The sequence below is a fragment of the Phyllobates terribilis genome, unplaced genomic scaffold, assembly GCF_046119375.1.
Source record: "Phyllobates terribilis strain yellow unplaced genomic scaffold, ASM4611937v1 Scaffold_3__8_contigs__length_932513732, whole genome shotgun sequence".
Lineage (NCBI taxonomy): Eukaryota > Metazoa > Chordata > Amphibia > Anura > Dendrobatidae > Phyllobates > Phyllobates terribilis.
Window position 1 is genome coordinate 682,072,320 of NW_027362763.1, and position 18,948 is coordinate 682,091,267.

Consider the following 18,948-nt stretch of genomic DNA (forward strand, 5'->3'; position numbering starts at 1 on the left):
TTGATCTGTCTCCTACTCGTGGACTGATCATCTGCCACAGACTAGGACACTCACTAACATCATTGCAAGATCGGCACACTCCAATCCTGAAATCCTCTGTGCTGCTGTGGGAGCTTGCACAGCCTCCTCCCATTATGACCATGCCATATAGAGCCCTGTCTTCACTAACTTTACACGAGCGGGGACAGCACATTGCGCCCCATAAGATCTGCACACTCCAATCCTGAAATCCTCTGTGCTGCTGTGGGAGCTTGCACCGCCTCCTCCCATTATGACGATGCCATATAGAGCCCTGTCTTCACTAACATTACACGAGTGGGGACAGCACATTGCGCCCCATAAGATCTGCACACTCCAATCCTGAAATCCTCTGTGCTGCTGTGGGACAAATTTTCCAGTTACATGTGATGTGTCCACTGATATATTTTGTCTGTGTTGCCCCCGTAGGTGTGAAGCATCAGGAATCCCAGAATTCCTTCCTAGCGTTTCTTAATGCCCCTAACTCTGTGCTGGACCAGTTTGAGGTGAGTGACGTCTATCCCGCCCTGTATAATGTGCCTGACCTCGGGATCGGATTAGTGGTCACTGGGTCGTACACCCCGCAGGGTTAATGCTACATTTATGGTTTGACCTATATCATTATGGTGGGATTAGGTCTTGGCTCTGCTGCATTGCTTTACACTGCAGCACTGATTGTTCAGATTCAACTGCTTTGTATAAGCACATCTCTCCAGTAAATGGCTCATTTCTTAAAGTCGCTTTTTTCTTAAAGGAGCATTGAACTCAGATTATATTACCAGTGCTTGCTGTGCAGTTTAGTGCAATCTGTTATCAGCCATTTCTGGATAGAAATATGATTCGTGATGGGAAAATCCCCAGTGGCGTTATCTGTCTTACCTTTACCTCTCACTAGGAGGCAGCACAAGTACCGAGGATTAGCTAGCGTAGGGTTAAAGATAAATTACGTGAGCCCCTTGATCTGTCCTCGTACGTCCTTCTGTGCTATTTGCGTTCTCGTGCACGAGCCGCGCTGTTACATTTCTGTGAGCTGTCCTGCTCGGTATACATTGCGTTCCAATCAATAATTTTTGCATACTGTGAGCGAAGGAGTTAATATAATCACATAGGATACAGCCGATCTATTCCCCTAAAATCCTGCTGGGCCCCCGGGGAAAAAATGGATTCATAGTATTTTCAGTACTCTAGCTCCCTCTGGTGGTTGAAAAGAGGAACAGCAAGCAATAAATGCGCGGCGCTTCCCTGCTGTGTATCTGTATGTCCAGCGCTGTGTGTAACCTGTTCTCCTCTCTCCTGAAGCGGTCTCCGGCTTGCATCCCGGCCAGTAAAGGCAGACGTGTAAGAGGCTGTCTTGCTTTGTGTGCTCCCCCTTTTCTGCCTGTGGTATAAATGTCTTTGATTTACATGGTCCATTCCAGGCTTCTTCTGTCTCCACTGCTGCATGCCGAGTGCCTGCCCCACAACGCTTTACGTCAGGAATAATCGGGTGATGTTTGTCCTGGTACCCCCAGAGCAGCTGCATTGGGGGGTACTCATCCAGCCTCCGTGTAACAATACTGACACACTGAAGCAAACCCCACTCTGTGCACTGCGTCCTCCATCACAGGGCCGGCATAAGAATAAAAGGACGGACCCAATTATTGTCGATGAATGACGACAGATTGATACATTGTAACAAAAAAGTAGATCTGTGATGATTGTCTACACTGATACATTGTAACGAACTAGCAGCTGTGCAATAATGCAGTCAGCATGCCATTTTAGCCTCCTTATAATACGATTGTTTTCTTCAAGCGGAGATATTGAAATCTAAAGGACTGATACTAATCTGTGTGTAATATGAGATAATAGTCTGAAGCCCCCAAAAAGTGCTAGATGGGGATGTTTAGTGACATGATCGCCCCCAACAGTCAGGCGCAGGATCTGACAGCTGCCTATGTATGTGTTATCTGTATTAGCTCCCTCAGTATGTGTATTAGAGCACCCCCTTGCTTTACATTCAGGATGCCCCCCGCGGAGTGGCGCCCCCCTGTTCCCGATCACTCATCCTATGATTTGCAGGAGTTAGGTGACCTTTTCTCTTTAAGTTGCTTCCATCCCTCAGATTAAGAATCGGGGGTCACACGTTTCGGGGACTCAGGTGGCGGCTTCTGTTTTCTGCTTCCAGATGGATTCTGTGGAGAACTTCACCTTGTCCAACACGACGTCACGAGACGAGGACGCAAAATCTCAGGTCATATCGCGCTCCAGATCCCCGTCCACCATGAGCGACATCGAAGCTGGAGAGGTAACGAGACCCCCTTATCTGCAGTGTATGGAGGGGTAACACTCCCTGACACCGTCTTATCTGCAGTGTATGGAGAGGTAATGCCCTCGGACACCCCCTTATCTGCAGTGTATGGAGGGGTAACTCCCCCTGACACCCCCTTATCTGCAGTGTATGGAGGGGTAACACCCCCTGACACCCCCCTTATCTGCAGTGTATGGAGGGGTAACACCCCCTGACACCCCCTTATCTGCAGTGTATGGAGAGGTAACACCCCGAGACCCTCTTATCTGCAGTGTATGGAGGGGTAACACCCCCTTATCTGCAGTCTATGGAGGGGTAACACCCCCTGACACCCCCTTATCTGCAGTCTATGGAGGGGTAACACCCCCTGACACCCCCTTATCTGCAGTGTATGGAGGGGTGACACCCCCCTTATCTGCAGTGTATGGAGGGGTAACACTCCCTGACACCGTCTTATCTGCAGTGTATGGAGAGGTAATGCCCTCGGACACCCCCTTATCTGCAGTGTATGGAGGGGTAACTCCCCCTGACACCCCCTTATCTGCAGTGTATGGAGGGGTAACACCCCCTGACATCCCCCTTATCTGCAGTGTATGGAGGGGTAACACCCCCTGACACCCCCTTATCTGCAGTGTATGGAGAGGTAACACCCCGAGACCCTCTTATCTGCAGTGTATGGAGGGGTAACACCCCCTGACACCCCCTTATCTGCAGTCTATGGAGGGGTAACACCCCCTGACACCCCCTTATCTGCAGTCTATGGAGGGGTAACACCCCCTGACACCCCCTTATCTGCAGTGTATGGAGGGGTGACACCCCCTTATCTGCAGTGTATGGAGAGGCAACACCCCGAGACCCCCTTATCTGCAGTGTATGGAGGGGTAACTCCCCCTGACACCCCCTTATCTGCAGTCTATGGAGAGGTAACGCCCCATCACACCCCCTTATCTGCAGTGTATGGAGGGGTAACTCCCCCTGACACCCCCTTATCTGCAGTGTATGGAGGGGGTAACGCTCACTGACACCCCCCTTATCTGCAGTGTATGGAGGGGTAACGCCCCCTGACACCCCCTTATCTGCAGTGTATGGAGGGGTAACTCCCCCTGACACCCCCTTATCTGCAGTGTATGGAGAGGTAACGCCCCCTGACACCCCCTTAGCTGCAGTGTATGGAGGGGTAAGCCCCCTGACACCCCCTTATCTGCAGTGTATAGAGGGGGTAACGCCCCCTGACACCCCCTTATCTGCAGTGTATGGGAGGGGTAACTCCCCCTGACACCCCCTTATCTGCAGTGTATGGAGGGGTAACACCCCCTGACACCCCCCTTATCTGCAGTGTATAGAGAGGTAACGCTCCCTGACACCCCCTTATCTGTTGTGTATGGAGGGGTAACACCCCCTGATACCCCCGTTATCTGCAATGTATGGAGAGGTAACGCCCTCACACCCCCTTATCTGCAGTGTATGGAGGGGTAACGCCCCCTGACACCCCCTTATCTGCAGTTTATGAGGGGTAACACTCCCTGACACCCCCTTATCTGCAGTGTATGGAGGGTTAACACCCTGCAGATCTTTGCTGCTTCTGCCTGGTGCCGGGTCTCTGCCCTGCGGCTTCTGCCTGGTGCCGGGCCTCTGCCCTGCGGCTTCTGCCTGATGCCGGGTCTCTGCCCTGCGGCTTCTGCCTGGTGCCGGGTCTCTGCCCTGCGGCTTCTGCCTGGTGCCGAGTCTCTGCCCTGCGGCTTCTGCCTGGTGCCGGGCCTCTGCCCTGCGGCTTCTGCCTGGTGCCGGGCCTCTGCCCTGCGGCTTCTGCCTGGTGCCGGGCCTCTGCCCTGCGGCTTCTGCCTGGTGCCGGGCCTCTGCCCTGCGGCTTCTGCCTGGTGCCGGGCCTCTGCCCTGCGGCTTCTGCCTGATGCCGGGCCTCTGCCCTGCGGCTTCTGCCTGGTGCCGGGCCTCTGCCCTGCGGCTTCTGCCTGGTGCCGGGCCTCTGCCCTGCGGCTTCTGCCTGGTGCCGGGCCTCTGCCCTGCGGCTTCTGCCTGGTGCCGGGCTTCTGCTTGGTGCCGGGTCTCTGCCCTGCGGCTTCTGCCTGGTGCCGGGTCTCTGCCCTGCGGCTTCTGCCTGGTGCCGGGTCTCTGACCTGCGGCTTCTGCCTGGTGCCGGGCCTCTGCCCTGCGGCTTTTGCCTGGTGCCGGGCCTCTGCCCTGCGGCTTCTGCCTGGTGCCGGGCCTCTGCCCTGCGGCTTCTGCCTGGTGCCGGGCCTCTGCCCTGCGGCTTCTGTCTGATGCCGGGCCTCTGCCCTGCGGCTTCTGCCTGGTGCCGGGCCTCTGCCCTGCGGCTTCTGCCTGGTGCCGGGCCTCTGCCCTGCGGCTTCTGCCTGGTGCCGGGCCTCTGCCCTGCGGCTTCTGCCTGGTGCCGGGCCTGTTCCCTGCGGCTTCTGCCTGGTGCCGAGTCTCTGCCCTGCGGCTTCTGCCTGGTGCCGAGTCTCTGCCCTGCGGCTTCTGCCTGGTGCCGGGCCTCTGCCTGGTGCCGGGTCTCTGCCCTGCGGCTTCTGCCTGGTGCCAGGCCTCTGCCCTGCGGCTTCTGCCTGGTGCCGGGCCTCTGCCCTGCGGCTTCTGCCTGGTGCCGGGCCTCTGCCCTGCGGCTTCTGCCTGGTGCCGGGCCTCTGCCCTGCGGCTTCTGCCTGGTGCCGGGCCTCTGCCCTGCGGCTTCTGCCTGGTGCCGGGCCTCTGCCCTGCGGCTTCTGCCTGGTGCCGGGCCTCTGCCCTGCGGCTTCTGCCTGATGCCGGGCCTCTGCCCTGCGGCTTCTGCCTGGTGCCGGGCCTCTGCCCTGCGGCTTCTGCCTGGTGCCGGGCCTCTGCCCTGCGGCTTCTGCCTGGTGCCGGGCCTCTGCCCTGCGGCTTCTGCCTGGTGCCGGGCCTCTGCCCTGCGGCTTCTGCCTGGTGCCGGGCCTCTGCCCTGCGGCTTCTGCCTGGTGCCGGGCCTCTGCCCTGCGGCTTCTGCCTGGTGCCGGGCCTCTGCCCTGCGGCTTCTGCCTGGTGCCGGGCCTCTGCCCTGCGGCTTCTGCCTGGTGCCGGGCCTCTGCCCTGCGGCTTTTGCGTGGTGCCGAGCCTCTGCCCTGCGGCTTCTGCCTGGTGCCGAGTCTCTGCCCTGCGGCTTCTGCCTGGTGCCGGGCCTCTGCCCTGCGGCTTCTGCCTGGTGCCGGGTCTCTGCCCTGCGGCTTCTGCCTGGTGCCGGGCCTCTGCCCTGCGGCTTCTGCCTGGTGCCGGGTCTCTGCCCTGCGGCTTCTGCCTGGTGCCGGGTCTCTGCCCTGCGGCTTCTGCCTGGTCTCGGTCATCTGTGCAGGACTCTGCTCCTTGTATGAATCTTGTAGCAGGTCGACCCTCTTGTGAAGGACCGGACCCCTGATATTAACCCTTGACGTGAGCCCCTTGTCTTTTTCCAGACCGCAGACCACCCGCCGCGCTCCGTTCAGACACCGACAATCAGAGCTTCGTACCTGAGCTCGGGCCCCTCCACTCCTAAGGTAACGCTGGTGACGCTGCCGCCGATCGCCCCTCCTCCACTTTTCCCGGCTGCGTCGGCTTTTTCAATACTTTTGATTAATTTATTTTTCTTTTCTCGCAGCCAAAAGCTCATCAGTTTGTTGTGAAGAGTTTCACCGCTCCGACAAAGTGTAACCAGTGCACCTCGCTGATGGTGGGGCTCATCCGGCAGGGCTGCACCTGTGAAGGTGAGGGGGTATATAGGGGGGATATAGGGACGATATAGGGGGTCTGGGTAGAAAATTCCTGATGACATTCGCTGCTCAGACAGCAGCTGTAAAGTGCGACAACTTCACTACAGGGCGTGCCGCATCCTGGGATTTCACTGCAATACTTAGTTTGTCCTGGGGTGGCGCTGCAGATCCCAGCCGATCACCGGGGATCCCGTCCTGCAGTCAGCTGATTATTGTTTCTGTTTCCAGTGTGCGGCTTTTCTTGCCATGTGACCTGTGCGGATAAAGCGCCTTCCGTGTGCCCCATCCCCCCGGAGCAGACCAAGGGACCCCTGGGCATCGACCCCCAGAAAGGAATCGGGACGGCTTACGAAGGCCACGTCCGTGTAAGTGACATGTGCTGGTCAGATCGCTGAGAAATCTGCCTGATCAAAGTTATTACCTTTCCTACCAACGTCATGTGCTGGGACTTGTAGTTCTTAAAAGCTTAGAATCACTGTAAGGCTCCTAGATGAAAGTTCCTATGTCCCTATGACAACTCTTCCGGTCTGTGCTGAGGCTGCACCACAGGCGGTATGCAGAATGGTGGAGTATTAATGTTATTTGGTTTCTCTTTCCAGGTGCCCAAACCGGCAGGAGTAAAGAAGGGCTGGCAGCGAGCGCTGGCCGTAGTGTGCGACTTCAAGCTCTTCTTATATGATGTCCCGGAAGGAAAGTCGTCCCAACCGTCCTGTGTAGTGAGCCAGGTGATCGATATGAGGTAAGGAATGACAGTGAGTGCAGCTCTGGAGTATAATGCAGGATGTAACTCAGGATCAGTAATGTAATGTATGTACACAGTGACTGCACCAGCAGAATAGTGAGTGCAGCTCTGGAGTATAATACAGGATGTAACTCGGGATCAGTAATGTATGTACACAGTGACTGCACCAGCAGAATAGTGAGTGCAGCTCTGGAGTATAATACAGCATGTAACTCAGGATCAGTAATGTAATGTATGTACACAGTGACTGCACCAGCAGAATAGTGAGTGCAGCTCTGGAGTATAATACAGGATGTAACTCGGGATCAGTAATGTATGTACACAGTGACTGCACCAGCAGAATAGTGAGTGCAGCTCTGGAGTATAATACAGCATGTAACTCAGGATCAGTAATGTAATGTATGTACACAGTGACTGCACCAGCAGAATAGTGAGTGCAGCTCTGGAGTATAATACAGGATGTAACTCGGGATCAGTAATGTATGTACACAGTGACTGCACCAGCAGAATAGTGAGTGCAGCTCTGGAGTATAATACAGCATGTAACTCAGGATCAGTAATGTAATGTACAGTCATGGCCAAAAGTTTTGAGAATGACACCAAAATTATATTTTCACATGATCTGCTGGCCTCTGGTTTTTATTAGTGTTTGTCTGATGTTTATATCACATACAGAAATATAATTGCAATCATATTATGAGTACCAATAGGTTATATTGACAGTTAGAATGAGTTAATGCAGCAAGTCAATATTTGCAGTGTTGCCCCTTCTTCTTCAAGACCTCTGTAATTCTCCCTGGCATGCTCTCAATCAACTTTTGGACCAAATCCTGACTGATAGCAGTCCATTCTTGCATAATCAATGCTTGAATTTTGCCAGAATTTGTTGGTTTTTGTTTGTCCACCCGTCTCTTGATGATTGACCACAAGTTCTCAATGGGATTAAGATCTGGGGAGTTTCCAGGCCATGGACCCAAAATCTCTATGTTTTGTTCCATGAGCCATTTAGTTATCACCTTTGCTTTATGGCAAGGTGCTCCATCATGCTGGAAAAGGCATTGTTGGGCGCCAAACTGCTCTTGGACGGTTGGGAGAAGTTGCTCTTGGAGGACATTCTGGTACCATTCTTTATTCATGGCTGTGTTTTTAGGCAAGACTGTGAGTGAGCCGATTCCCTTGGCTGAGAAGCAACCCCACACATGAATGGTTTCAGGATGCTTTACAGTTGGCATGAGACAAGACTGGTGGTAGCGCTCACCTCTTCTTCTCCGAATAAGCTGTTTTCCAGATGTCCCAAACAATCGAAAAGGGGATTCATCAGAGAAAACGACTTTGCCCCAGTCCTCAGCAGTCCACTCCCTGTACCTTTTGCAGAATATCAGTCGGTCCCTGATGTTTTTTCTGGAGAGAAGTGGCTTCTTTGCTGCCCTCCTTGAAACCAGCCCTTGCTCAAAGAGTCTCCGCCTCACAGTGCGTGCAGAAGCACTCACACCAGCCTGCTGCCATTCCTGAGCAAGCTCGGCACTGCTGGTAGTCCGATCCCGCAGCTGAAACAGTTTTAAGATACGGTCCTGGCGCTTGCTCGTCTTTCTTGGGCGCCCTGGAGCCTTTTTGACAACAATGGAAGCTCTCTCCTTGAAGTTCTTGATGATGCGATAGATTGTTGACTGAGGTGCAATCTTTGTAGCTGCGATACTCTTCCCTGTTAGGCCATTTTTGTGCAGTGCAATGGTGGCTGCACGTGTTTCTTTAGAGATAACCATGGTTAACTGAAGAGAAACAATGATACCAAGAACCAGCCTCCTTTTAAAGTGTCCAGTGATGTCATTCTTACTTAATCATGACTGATTGATCGCCAGCCCTGTCCTCATCAACACCCACACCTGTGTTAATGGATCAATCACTAAAACGATGTTAGCTGCTCCTTTTAAGGCAGGACTGCAATGATGTTGAAATGTGTTTTGGGGGTTAAAGTTCATTTTCTGGGCAAATATTGACTTGGCAAGTACAGTAATTGCTGTTAAGCTGATCACTCTTTGACATTCAGGAGTATATGCAAATTTACATTACAAAAAATGAAGCAGTAAACTTTGGAAAAATTACTATTTGTCTCATTCTCAATACTTTTGGCCATGACTGTATGTACACAGTGACTGCACCAGCAGAATAGTGAGTGCAGCTCTGGAGTATAATACAGGATGTAACTCAGGATCAGTAATGTAATGTATGTACACAGTGAATGTACCAGCAGAATAGTGAGTGCAGCTCTGGAGTATAATACAGGATCAGTAATGTAATGTATGTATACAGTGAGTGCAGCTCTGGAGTATAATACAGGATGTAACTCAGGATCAGTAATGTAATGTATGTGCACAGTGACTACACCAGCAGAATAGTGAGTGCAGCTCTGGAGTATAATACAGGATGTAACTCAGGATCAGTAATATAATGTATGTACACAGTGACTGCACCAGCAGAATAGTGAGTGCAGCTCTGGAGTATAATACAGAATGTAACTCAGGATCAGTAATGTAATGTATGTACACCGTGACTGTGCCAGCAAAATAGTGAGTGCAGCTCTGGAGTATAATACAGGATGTAACTCCGGATCAGTAATGTAATGTATGTACACAGTGACTGCACCAGCAGAATAGTGAGTGCAGCTCTGGAGGATAATACAGGATGTAACTCAGGATCAGTAATGTAATGTATGTACACAGTGACTGCACCAGCAGAATAGTGAGTGCAGCTCTGGAGGATAATACAGGATGTAACTCAGGATCAGTCATGTAATGTATGTACACAGTGACTGCACCAGCAGAATAGTGAGTGCAGCTCTGGAGTATAATACAGGATGTAACTCAGGATCAGTCATGTAATGTATGTACACAGTGACTGCACCTGCAGAATAGTGAGTGCAGCTCTGGAGTATAATACAGGATGTAACTCCGGATCAGTAATGTAATGTATGTACACAGTGACTGCACCAGCAGAATAGTGAGTGCAGCTCTGGAGTATAATACAGGATGTAACTCCGGATCAGTAATGTAATGTATGTACACAGTGACTGCACCAGCAGAATAGTGAGTGCAGCTCTGGAGTATAATACAGGATGTAACTCAAGATCAGTAATGTAATGTATGTACACAGTGACTGCACCAGCAGAATAGTGAGTGCAGCTCTGGGGTATAATACAGAATGTAACTCAGGATCAGTAATGTAATGTATGTACACAGTGACTGCACCAGCAGAATAGTGAGTGCAGCTCTGGAGTATAATACAGGATGTAACTCCGGATCAGTAATGTAATGTATGTACACAGTGACTGCACCAGCAGAATAGTGAGTGCAGCTCTGGAGTATAATACAGGATGTAACTCAAGATCAGTAATGTAATGTATGTACACAGTGACTGCACCAGCAGAATAGTGAGTGCAGCTCTGGGGTATAATACAGAATGTAACTCAGGATCAGTAATGTAATGTATGTACACAGTGACTGCACCAGCAGAATAGTGAGTGCAGCTCTAGAGTATAATACATGATGTTCAACTACTTCCTGTCACTCAGGTGACTTTGGGACCCCCGGGGTCAGTGGGGATTGTAGCCGTTTGCCCTCAACAGTCATTACTTTATCACGTATTGTGGGGTTGGCTGATACATGCCGTTGATGGGACGACCCCATATAACAATGTCCGGGTCCTTACCTGGTGATTCCTGATATTGTGTTGGTTGCAGGGATGAGGAGTTTGCGGTGAGCTCGGTTCTGGCATCTGACGTCATCCACGCCGGTCGCAAGGACATTCCCTGCATTTTCAGAGTAAGAATTCGGGCACATTTGTGCTGTTTCCCCCATCCCCCGCTCCCCAATAACTGAGTATTCAGCTTAGACGACTTCTGACGGAACAACAATTTAGCTCCAGCGAGGTCCTCGGTCCGTCTCTGTCGTTCGGCTCTGGCACTTTATCATTAGGGTAAACCAAGGACCAGAGGGAGTAACACACGAGTGTGAGGTTTGACTACTTTAAGGAAAGCTCTTTTGCAAAGTTTTCAAAGCAGAAACTTTCCAACTCAACTTGTTGGTTTTGGACAGCTTTTGCTCTGAAAACTCAGGTTGTGTTCACACTGAGTTCTATTCCTAAGACTTTGCTCACAGTTTCTAACTATGGTAACACAATAGTCTGCACAGGAACGTGGTTTTGCAAAGCACAGGAGGATGGTTTTTATTTAATAACATGTGTGAAGTTATTTAATTCTCTTAAACATATAGTGGATCCACCAATGGGCTTCTGACAATTCACTTTTGCAGCCCAGTAGGCCTTCATCCCCTGAATGCGATAGTAATAAATAGATAAAAAAAAATAAAAAAAACTACTTGCCCAAAATTGCCTCTCAGGCTGCATAAATGAGTCATTAATTAGCACAAATATACTGTCACGGGTGTGTTAGATGTGACAGAGAGTCGCCCTGCAGTTGGTTGCAGAAGATCTCCGATTGGCATTACAGACACCTTCTTAGCAGTTTCACTCTAGGACCCAGCGGCTACCTCCCTCCTGCTAATTGACACTCTGGCCTGAGTGTTTACATAGTTTCACTTTGCAGCAGGAAGATGCCGGTGATACTCACATGTTTCCTTGTGAATGCTTGGAGCTCTTAGACTGCTATATTCCTCTGGTACTAGGAGGACGCTTGGAGCTGTCTTTCTGAAGTCGGCTAAATCTAAGCTACTTTTCCCCGTGTTTGTCTCCTTTGTTGTCTTTAGTCGTTAGTGGGGGCCGACTAGCGCTCATCCCCCCCCCTTCCCTATCCAAGGCCAAGCGCTATGGAAATATAGGGTTTAGGTTTGCGTGCGGCAATTGGTGCGGAACCAATATAGGGACGTTATGGGAGACAGGGTGATATTATTATTTATTATTATTATAGCGCCATTTATTCCATGGCGCTTTACATGTGAAAAGGGGGTATATATAGCAAAAACAATTACAATAATCTTGAACAGAACGTGACGGCGACTGGATATAAGGTCAGCCTAGGAGGTCTCCACTCCCCCCTTTCCCTAGAGTCTGGGCTCCCTTTCCCCCTTCCCTTTTGTGTTGCTTTCACACACCTTGCGTGACAGCTACATAATAAATAAGTATTACTGATAAATGAACAATACACATAAGAAGGTTTACCAGGTACAATTACCATCTGGACACAAGGATTTTACTCCGAGCGGTGGGAGATTGCCTTTGGTATCTTAATTTAACAACATTGAATAGATATTCTTTTATAGCTTGATAGGTAATTGTACTCAGCAAACCCTCTTATGTGTCTTGTTCATCTAAGAGCAAACATTTATCAGTAATACTTATTTACTATATATATATATCTGTGCTAATTAATGACTCATTTATGCAATCTCTTTGCATTTATCTCTTCACTTGGTTTCAATGTACCGGAGGAATAAAAATAATTCAATGTACTATTTAAAATAGTGACATTTCCTGGAGATAATTTACAATATTCATATCATTATCATCATAGGCATGATTACAAGTAACACCTGAATATAGATAACACAAGATCCACCATTCACAATAGGTGATGTCACAGCTCACCTCCTCCTCCTCCTCCTGTACAATGACTGAAAACACCTCTATATACAGTAAACACAGAATCCACCATTCACAATAGGTGATATCACAGCTCACCTCCTCCTACTCCTCCTGTACAATGACTGAAAACACCTCTATATACAGTAGATAACACAGGGGACCCACCATTCACAATAGGTGATATAACAGCTCACCTCCTCCTCCTCCTGTACAATGACTGATAACACCTCTATATACAGTAAATAACACAGGATCCACCATTCACAATAGGTGATATCACAGCTCACCTCCTCCTCCTCCTGTACAATGACTGATAACACCTCTATATACAGTAAATAACACAGGATCCACCATTCACAATAGGTGATGTCACAGCTCACCTCCTCCTCCTCCTGTACAATGACTGATAACACCTCTATATACAGTAAATAACACAGGATCCACCATTCACAATAGGTGATATCACAGCTCACCTCCTCCTCCTCCTGTACAATGACTGATAACACCTCTATATACAGTAGATAACACAGGATCCACCATTCACAATAGGTGATATCACAGCTCACCTCCTCCTGCTCCTGTACAATGACTGATAACTCCTCTCTATACAGTAGATAACACAGGATCCACCATTCACAATAGGTGATATCACAGCTCACCTCCTCCTCCTCCTGTACAATGACTGATCGCACTGCTATATACAATAAATACATCAAATAATTGTAAACCCAAGTACGGGTAAGGTGTCACAGAAGACGCTGAAAGATATAGGAAAGCCCAAAGCAAAAGAAAACGTGCCAGGACTGAAATTATAACACTAGTTGGTTAAAAATTATTAAACTTTTTTAGATGCCAAATATAAAAAAAACATTCAACAAAAAAAGAAAATTACAGACAAAAGGACAAATTGGTGGATGAGCCGCTGTAGGAACCTCAATAATAAGAAAGTCCCACTGATAGGACAACATGTACAGTGGTGTGAAAATGTATTTGCCCCCTTCCTGATTTCTTATTCTTTTGCATGTTAGTCACACCTGAATGTTTCAGATCACAAAAAAATGTAAATATTAGACAAAGGTAACACGAGTAACCACAAAATGCAGTTTTTAAATTAAGGTCTTTATTAAGGGAAAAAGAAATCCAAACCTACAGGGCCTGTGTGAAAAAGTAATTGCCCCCCCCCCCCCTTCTTTACTTTAAACATAAATTAACTGTGGTTTATCACATCTTTGGGAAGCTGAGTACAATTTCCCTAGCCACACATAGGCTTGATTACCGCCACACCTGTTCTCAATCAAGAAATCACTTAAATAGGAGCTGCCTGACAAAGTGAAGTAGACCAAAAGATCCTCAAAAGCTTCACATAATGCCACAATCCAAAGAAATTCAGGAACAAATGAGAAACAAAGTAGTTGCGACCTATCAGACTGGAGAAGGTTATAAAGCCATTTCTAAAGCTTTGGGACTCCAGTGAACCACAGTCAGAGCCATCATCCACAAATGGTGAAAACATGGATCAGTGGTGAACCTTCCCAGGAGTGGCAGGCCGACCAAAATTACCCCAAGAGCGCAATGAGGACTCATCCAAGAGGTCACAAAAGACCCCACAACAACATCCAAAGAACTGCAGGCCTCATTATCTTCAGGTCATTGTTCATGACTCCACCATAAGAAAGAGACTGGGAAATGTCATGCATGGAGAGCTCCAAGACGAAAACCGCTGCTGAGCAAAAAGAACATAAAGGCTCGTCTCAGTTTTGCCAGAAAACATCTTGATGATCACCAAGACTTTTGAGAGAATACTCTTTGGACTGACGAGACAAAATTTGAACTTTTTGGAAGGTGTATGTCCCATTACACCTGGCACATCATACTAACAGTAAAATATGGTGATGGTAGTGTGATGGTCTGGGGCTGTTTTGCTGCTACAGGACCTGGAAGACTTGCTGTGGTAAATGGAACCATGAATTTTGCTGTCTACTAAAAAATCCTGAAGGAGAATGTCCTGTCATCTGTTCCTGACCCTCAAGCTGAAGCACACTTGGGTTATGCGGCAGGACAATGATCCAAAACACACCAGCAAGTCCACCTCTGAATGGCTTAAGATAACAAAATTAAGACTTTGGAGTGTCCTAGTCAAAGTCCTGACCTTAATCCGATTGAGATGCTGTGGGCATGACCTTAAAAAGGCGGTTCATGTTCGGAAACCCTCTAATGTGTCAGAATTACAATAATTCTGCAGAGATGAGTGGCCAAAATTCCTCCAGAGCGTTGTAAAGACTCATTGTCCGTTATCGCAAACGCTTGATTCAGTTGTTGCTGCTAAGGGCCCAACCAGTTATTAGGTTTAGGGGGCAATCACCTTCACACACAGGGCCCTGTAGGTTTGGATTTCTCTTTCCTTAATAATAAAGACCTTCATTTAAAAACTGCATTTTGTGGTTACTTGTGTTATCGTTGTCTAATATTTACATTTATTTTGTGATCTGAAACATTTAAGTGTGACAAACATGCAAAAGAATAAGAAATGTGGAAGGGGCAAACACTTTTTCACACCACTGTATATATATGATCAGAAATAGAGAAAGTATATAATATATACAGGTGAGTTTAACATGTACTTGCCCAATGTCTATGACTATATAGTAATGGACATGAGAAAGTTCTGCATAATGCAGCCTACAGATGAAAGTCACAAACAGGAACAGAACAGAGTATAGTTAATAGAAAACTCATGCACCAAACACCCGACGCGCGTTTCACAAATGCTTTGTCAGGGGTGGTGATGGTGGATGTTACAATTTACCTCCTCCCTGTACAATGACCTCTGCACAGATCACAGAGCATGCACACAACTCTCTCCCATAGAGATCATAGAATATCTCTGACATAGTAACGATAAAGAACACAAGATGAGGAATACAACAAAAAAAACCTACTGTCAGAAAAAAATAAGCTATATATATATATATATATATAATTTGGTTAATAATAATAGTATATATGATTTTATTACTTTTGTGTCTCCTATAATAATGCATCTTCTGCCTCTTCTCCAAGGTGACGGCGTCTCAGCTGTCGGCGTCCAGCAATAAATGCTCGGTCCTGTTCCTGGCGGACAGCGAGAGCGACAAGAGCAAGTGGGTGGGAGTGCTGAACGAGCTGCATCGGATCCTGAAGAAGAACAAGCTGAAGGACCGCTCCGTCTACGTGCCTAAAGAGGCGTACGACAGCACGCTGCCACTCATCAAGAACACGCAGTCCGCCTCCATTCTTGGTGGGTGAAGACAACTGGGGATTGTGTACCGATAACGAGGACGGGGCCAAGAGCGACCAATCACATTGTTGTTCTTACTTTCCAATGATCTCATCATTATATATTGGCCTCAGTCTGATAGCCTAAGGCTGTGTGCCCACGTAGCATTTTTCAAGCGTATATGCTGCGGAATTTCTGCAGCGTAAACGCTTGAAAAACGCATGTATATCCGCACCCCATGGTCCCCAATGGGATTCCGCAAGTTCTATGCACATGCTGCGGATTTTTCCGCAGCGTTTATGCCGCGTTCAAAAATCCGCAGCATGTCATTTAATTTTGCGTTTCCGCAAGCGGAATTGCCTTTGTCCAATGCATAAAAAACGCAAGGCAATTCCGCATGTGGAAAACGCGTGATAAACGCGCGAAAAATGCGCGATAAACGCGTGCGGAATTCCGCATGCGTTTTTCCGGGAGAGGACTTGCATTTATGCAGCAGAAATTTTCTGCTTCATAAATGCAACGTGGGCACATAGCCTTAGGGTTGTCATTAATGTTCACCCCTTCCTGACATGTGCATCACACACCAGCTGCAATGGTATTGAGCGAGTTCAGGAGTTGATCCCGCTCCATACCCGGCAGACGTTTATACAGCCGGCATCTGCCTGCAACAGCAGCGATCGGAGCTTGCTCGGATTCCTGCTGTTTAACCCCTTAAGTCAATATCTGCCAGCCTTATGTAAAATGCGCTTCATAGGATGCAGTGATTTTAGCGACATACATCAATACAGTTCTACTAGAGTATATATATATATAACCAGCAGTCGAGCGAAAAAGAAATAGAGTAAAAAAAAAAAAAAATAACCCCATTTTTTTTTTAAAAAAATAAAGTCATGAAAAAAAATATATATATTCTGTGTCCTCCAATCTATCTAGGGTAAATATAAAATGACTTAATCCCTACCTTGAAAGCTGTAAAAAAAATACTAAAAATGTTGGCACATCTCCACCCAAAAAATGCAATAAAATGTTATCAAAACTTTATCAATTAATACTCCAGTTCGCCAAGCAAAAAAAAAAAAAACAAGCCCCTCATCAACAAAAAAAATGAACTTATTACAGGTCTCTGAAAAACTCGGTTCAAAATAAATTTTTTTTTACAAATTTCTTTTCTATTTAAAAAAAAAAAAATCTAAAAAAAAATAATTTTTCACCACCAGAATAAAAAAAAAAACTATGCGAGTTTATTGTTGCCTTAATGGTACTGACCCAGAGAATCAATGAATGCTGTAAAATCAGTAAAGGAATTGCATTATATTTTTTTCTGTTATTTCACCGGGTTTTCAGTAAATTGTATGGTACGATGACCGGCGTCATTCATAACTAGGACTCGTCCCGCAAGATGGGAAGATAAAACAGTTGGCCGCAGCAGGAAGGGGTTAATGTCCTTTTTTATTTGCTTTCTTCAATGTAGATCATGAAAGAATCGCGCTTGGAAATGAAGAGGGGTTGTTTGTCGTTCACGTCACCAAAGATGGTAAGCCGGAGCGAATGTTCCAATATTTTGTTCTTTTTATCCCTCCTATGACGCCATGATGCCTCCGGTCCAATGGTCCATAGTTCTGCACTCTCCCAATCCACTTTCTGCATCACTTCTTCAAGTGCTTCTAGATCTCTGATTGTTGTCACTGAATAGGACAAGTGAATGGCAGCAAGCAGAGATCTTTGGGGAAAAAAAGCAGCGCCGGACCCAGCGTATACAGGACTTGCCGTGTGCAGCACTTACCCATTCCTGTAGGCATTATTTCCTCAAACAGACACGTCTGAGAATAGCAGATGTGAACGTGCCTGCTTGTTGATGGTTTCCAGTAACAGATTCTCTCTATATTGCAAAAAAAAAATCAAAGCAAATTGAAAAAGCTGTGAATGTACTTTGCCCAGTGCAGGATTGCGGATGGTTATGGGGTACGTCGGGGTTCCCCCTTCCACTGCTGCTTGTTCCGTAGTACAATATGCACTGACTGTTTCCTGTTCTGTCCATAGAGATCATAAGGGTTGGAGATAACAAGAAGGTTCACCAGGTGGAGCTTCTACCGAACGAGCAGCTAATCGCCGTCATATCAGGGAGGAACCGCCACGTCCGGCTCTATCCTATGGCCTCGCTAGACGGGAGAGAGACTGAGTTCTTCAAGCTGGCGGAGACGAAAGGCTGCCAGGGCATCGCGTCGGGCCAGGTCCTGCACGGGGCGCTCACCTGCCTGTGCGTGTCCATGAAGAGGCAGGTGCTCTGCTACGAACTGAACCAAAGCAAGACCCGGCACAAAAAGATCAAGGAGATCCAGGTCCCCGGCAACGTCCAGTGGATGGCCATCTTCAGCGAGCGGCTGTGCGTGGGCTACCAGTCAGGGTTCATCAGATACCCTTTACACGCCGACGGCAGCCCGTACAGCCTCCTCCACGCCGACGACCACACGCTATCATTCATCACACAACAGCCCACGGACGCCATTTGCGCAGTGGAGATCTCCAATAAGGAATACCTGCTGTGTTTTAGCAGCGTTGGGGTTTATGTTGACTGCCAGGGTCGGAGGTCGCGGCAGCAGGAGCTCATGTGGCCTGCCGCTCCATCAGCGTGCTGTAAGTGTCTCACTGCGAAATAGTCTACGCTGTAAATGCACCACAAGCCCAAAATCTATGCTGGTATTTAGTCTTGTAGCTCAAATGTTCTGATACAGAGCTCCAAACCCTCTGTGCTGTCAGTTTACATGGTAAAATGTTGTCTTATTACAGCCACCACTAGGGGGAGCTCACTACATACAGATTTATACAGCCACCACTAGGGGGAGCTCACTACATGCAGATTTATACAGCCACCACTAGGGGGAGCTCACTACATGTAGATTTATACAGCCACCACTAGGGGGAGCTCACTACATACAGATTCATACAGTCACCACTAGGGGGAGCTGTATAAGTCTAATGTTTTTTTTTGTTGTTTTTTCTACATTTTAATTCTCTTTTAACTATTGATGCTGCATTTAAAGCAGCATAAGTTGGTCACACACTATAAATCCATGCTAGTTGCATGGATTTATATTGTGTGACCAACTTGTCAAGCACTTTCCAAGTGATGCTCAAAAGTGCTTGAAAAAATGCATGCAAAAACGTTTAAACGCTTCTCCCTGGCAGAAAAAAAAACACATGTAAAATCCGCATCAATTCAGCATCGTGGGCACATAGCCTAACACATTGGACTTTAGTAAGTTCCTGGGATCCCCTAGAGGTGGCTGCTCTGAACCCCATGGAGACTTTTAGA

At 47.9% G+C, this 18,948-nt stretch overlaps 1 protein-coding gene across 6 annotated transcripts in view; it reads left to right on the forward strand.

The window, feature by feature from the left end:
• The window catches only part of CDC42BPA (CDC42 binding protein kinase alpha), a 140,177-nt gene that overhangs the window by 112,070 nt on the left and 9,159 nt on the right, over nt 1-18,948 (forward strand). For 5 of the 6 annotated variants that reach the window (XM_073671827.1, XM_073671830.1, XM_073671829.1 and 2 more), the window contains 11 exons: nt 448-524; nt 1,318-1,356; nt 2,186-2,305; nt 5,749-5,829; nt 5,931-6,036; nt 6,271-6,407; nt 6,642-6,781; nt 10,521-10,602; nt 15,440-15,656; nt 17,107-17,169; nt 17,676-18,269. In XM_073671827.1, coding sequence (XP_073527928.1) covers nt 448-524; nt 1,318-1,356; nt 2,186-2,305; nt 5,749-5,829; nt 5,931-6,036; nt 6,271-6,407; nt 6,642-6,781; nt 10,521-10,602; nt 15,440-15,656; nt 17,107-17,169; nt 17,676-18,269 — 1,656 coding nt within the window. The remainder of the gene's footprint in view (nt 1-447; nt 525-1,317; nt 1,357-2,185; nt 2,306-5,748; nt 5,830-5,930; nt 6,037-6,270; nt 6,408-6,641; nt 6,782-10,520; nt 10,603-15,439; nt 15,657-17,106; nt 17,170-17,675; nt 18,270-18,948) is intronic. The other variant, XM_073671828.1, reaches the window with a different exon arrangement.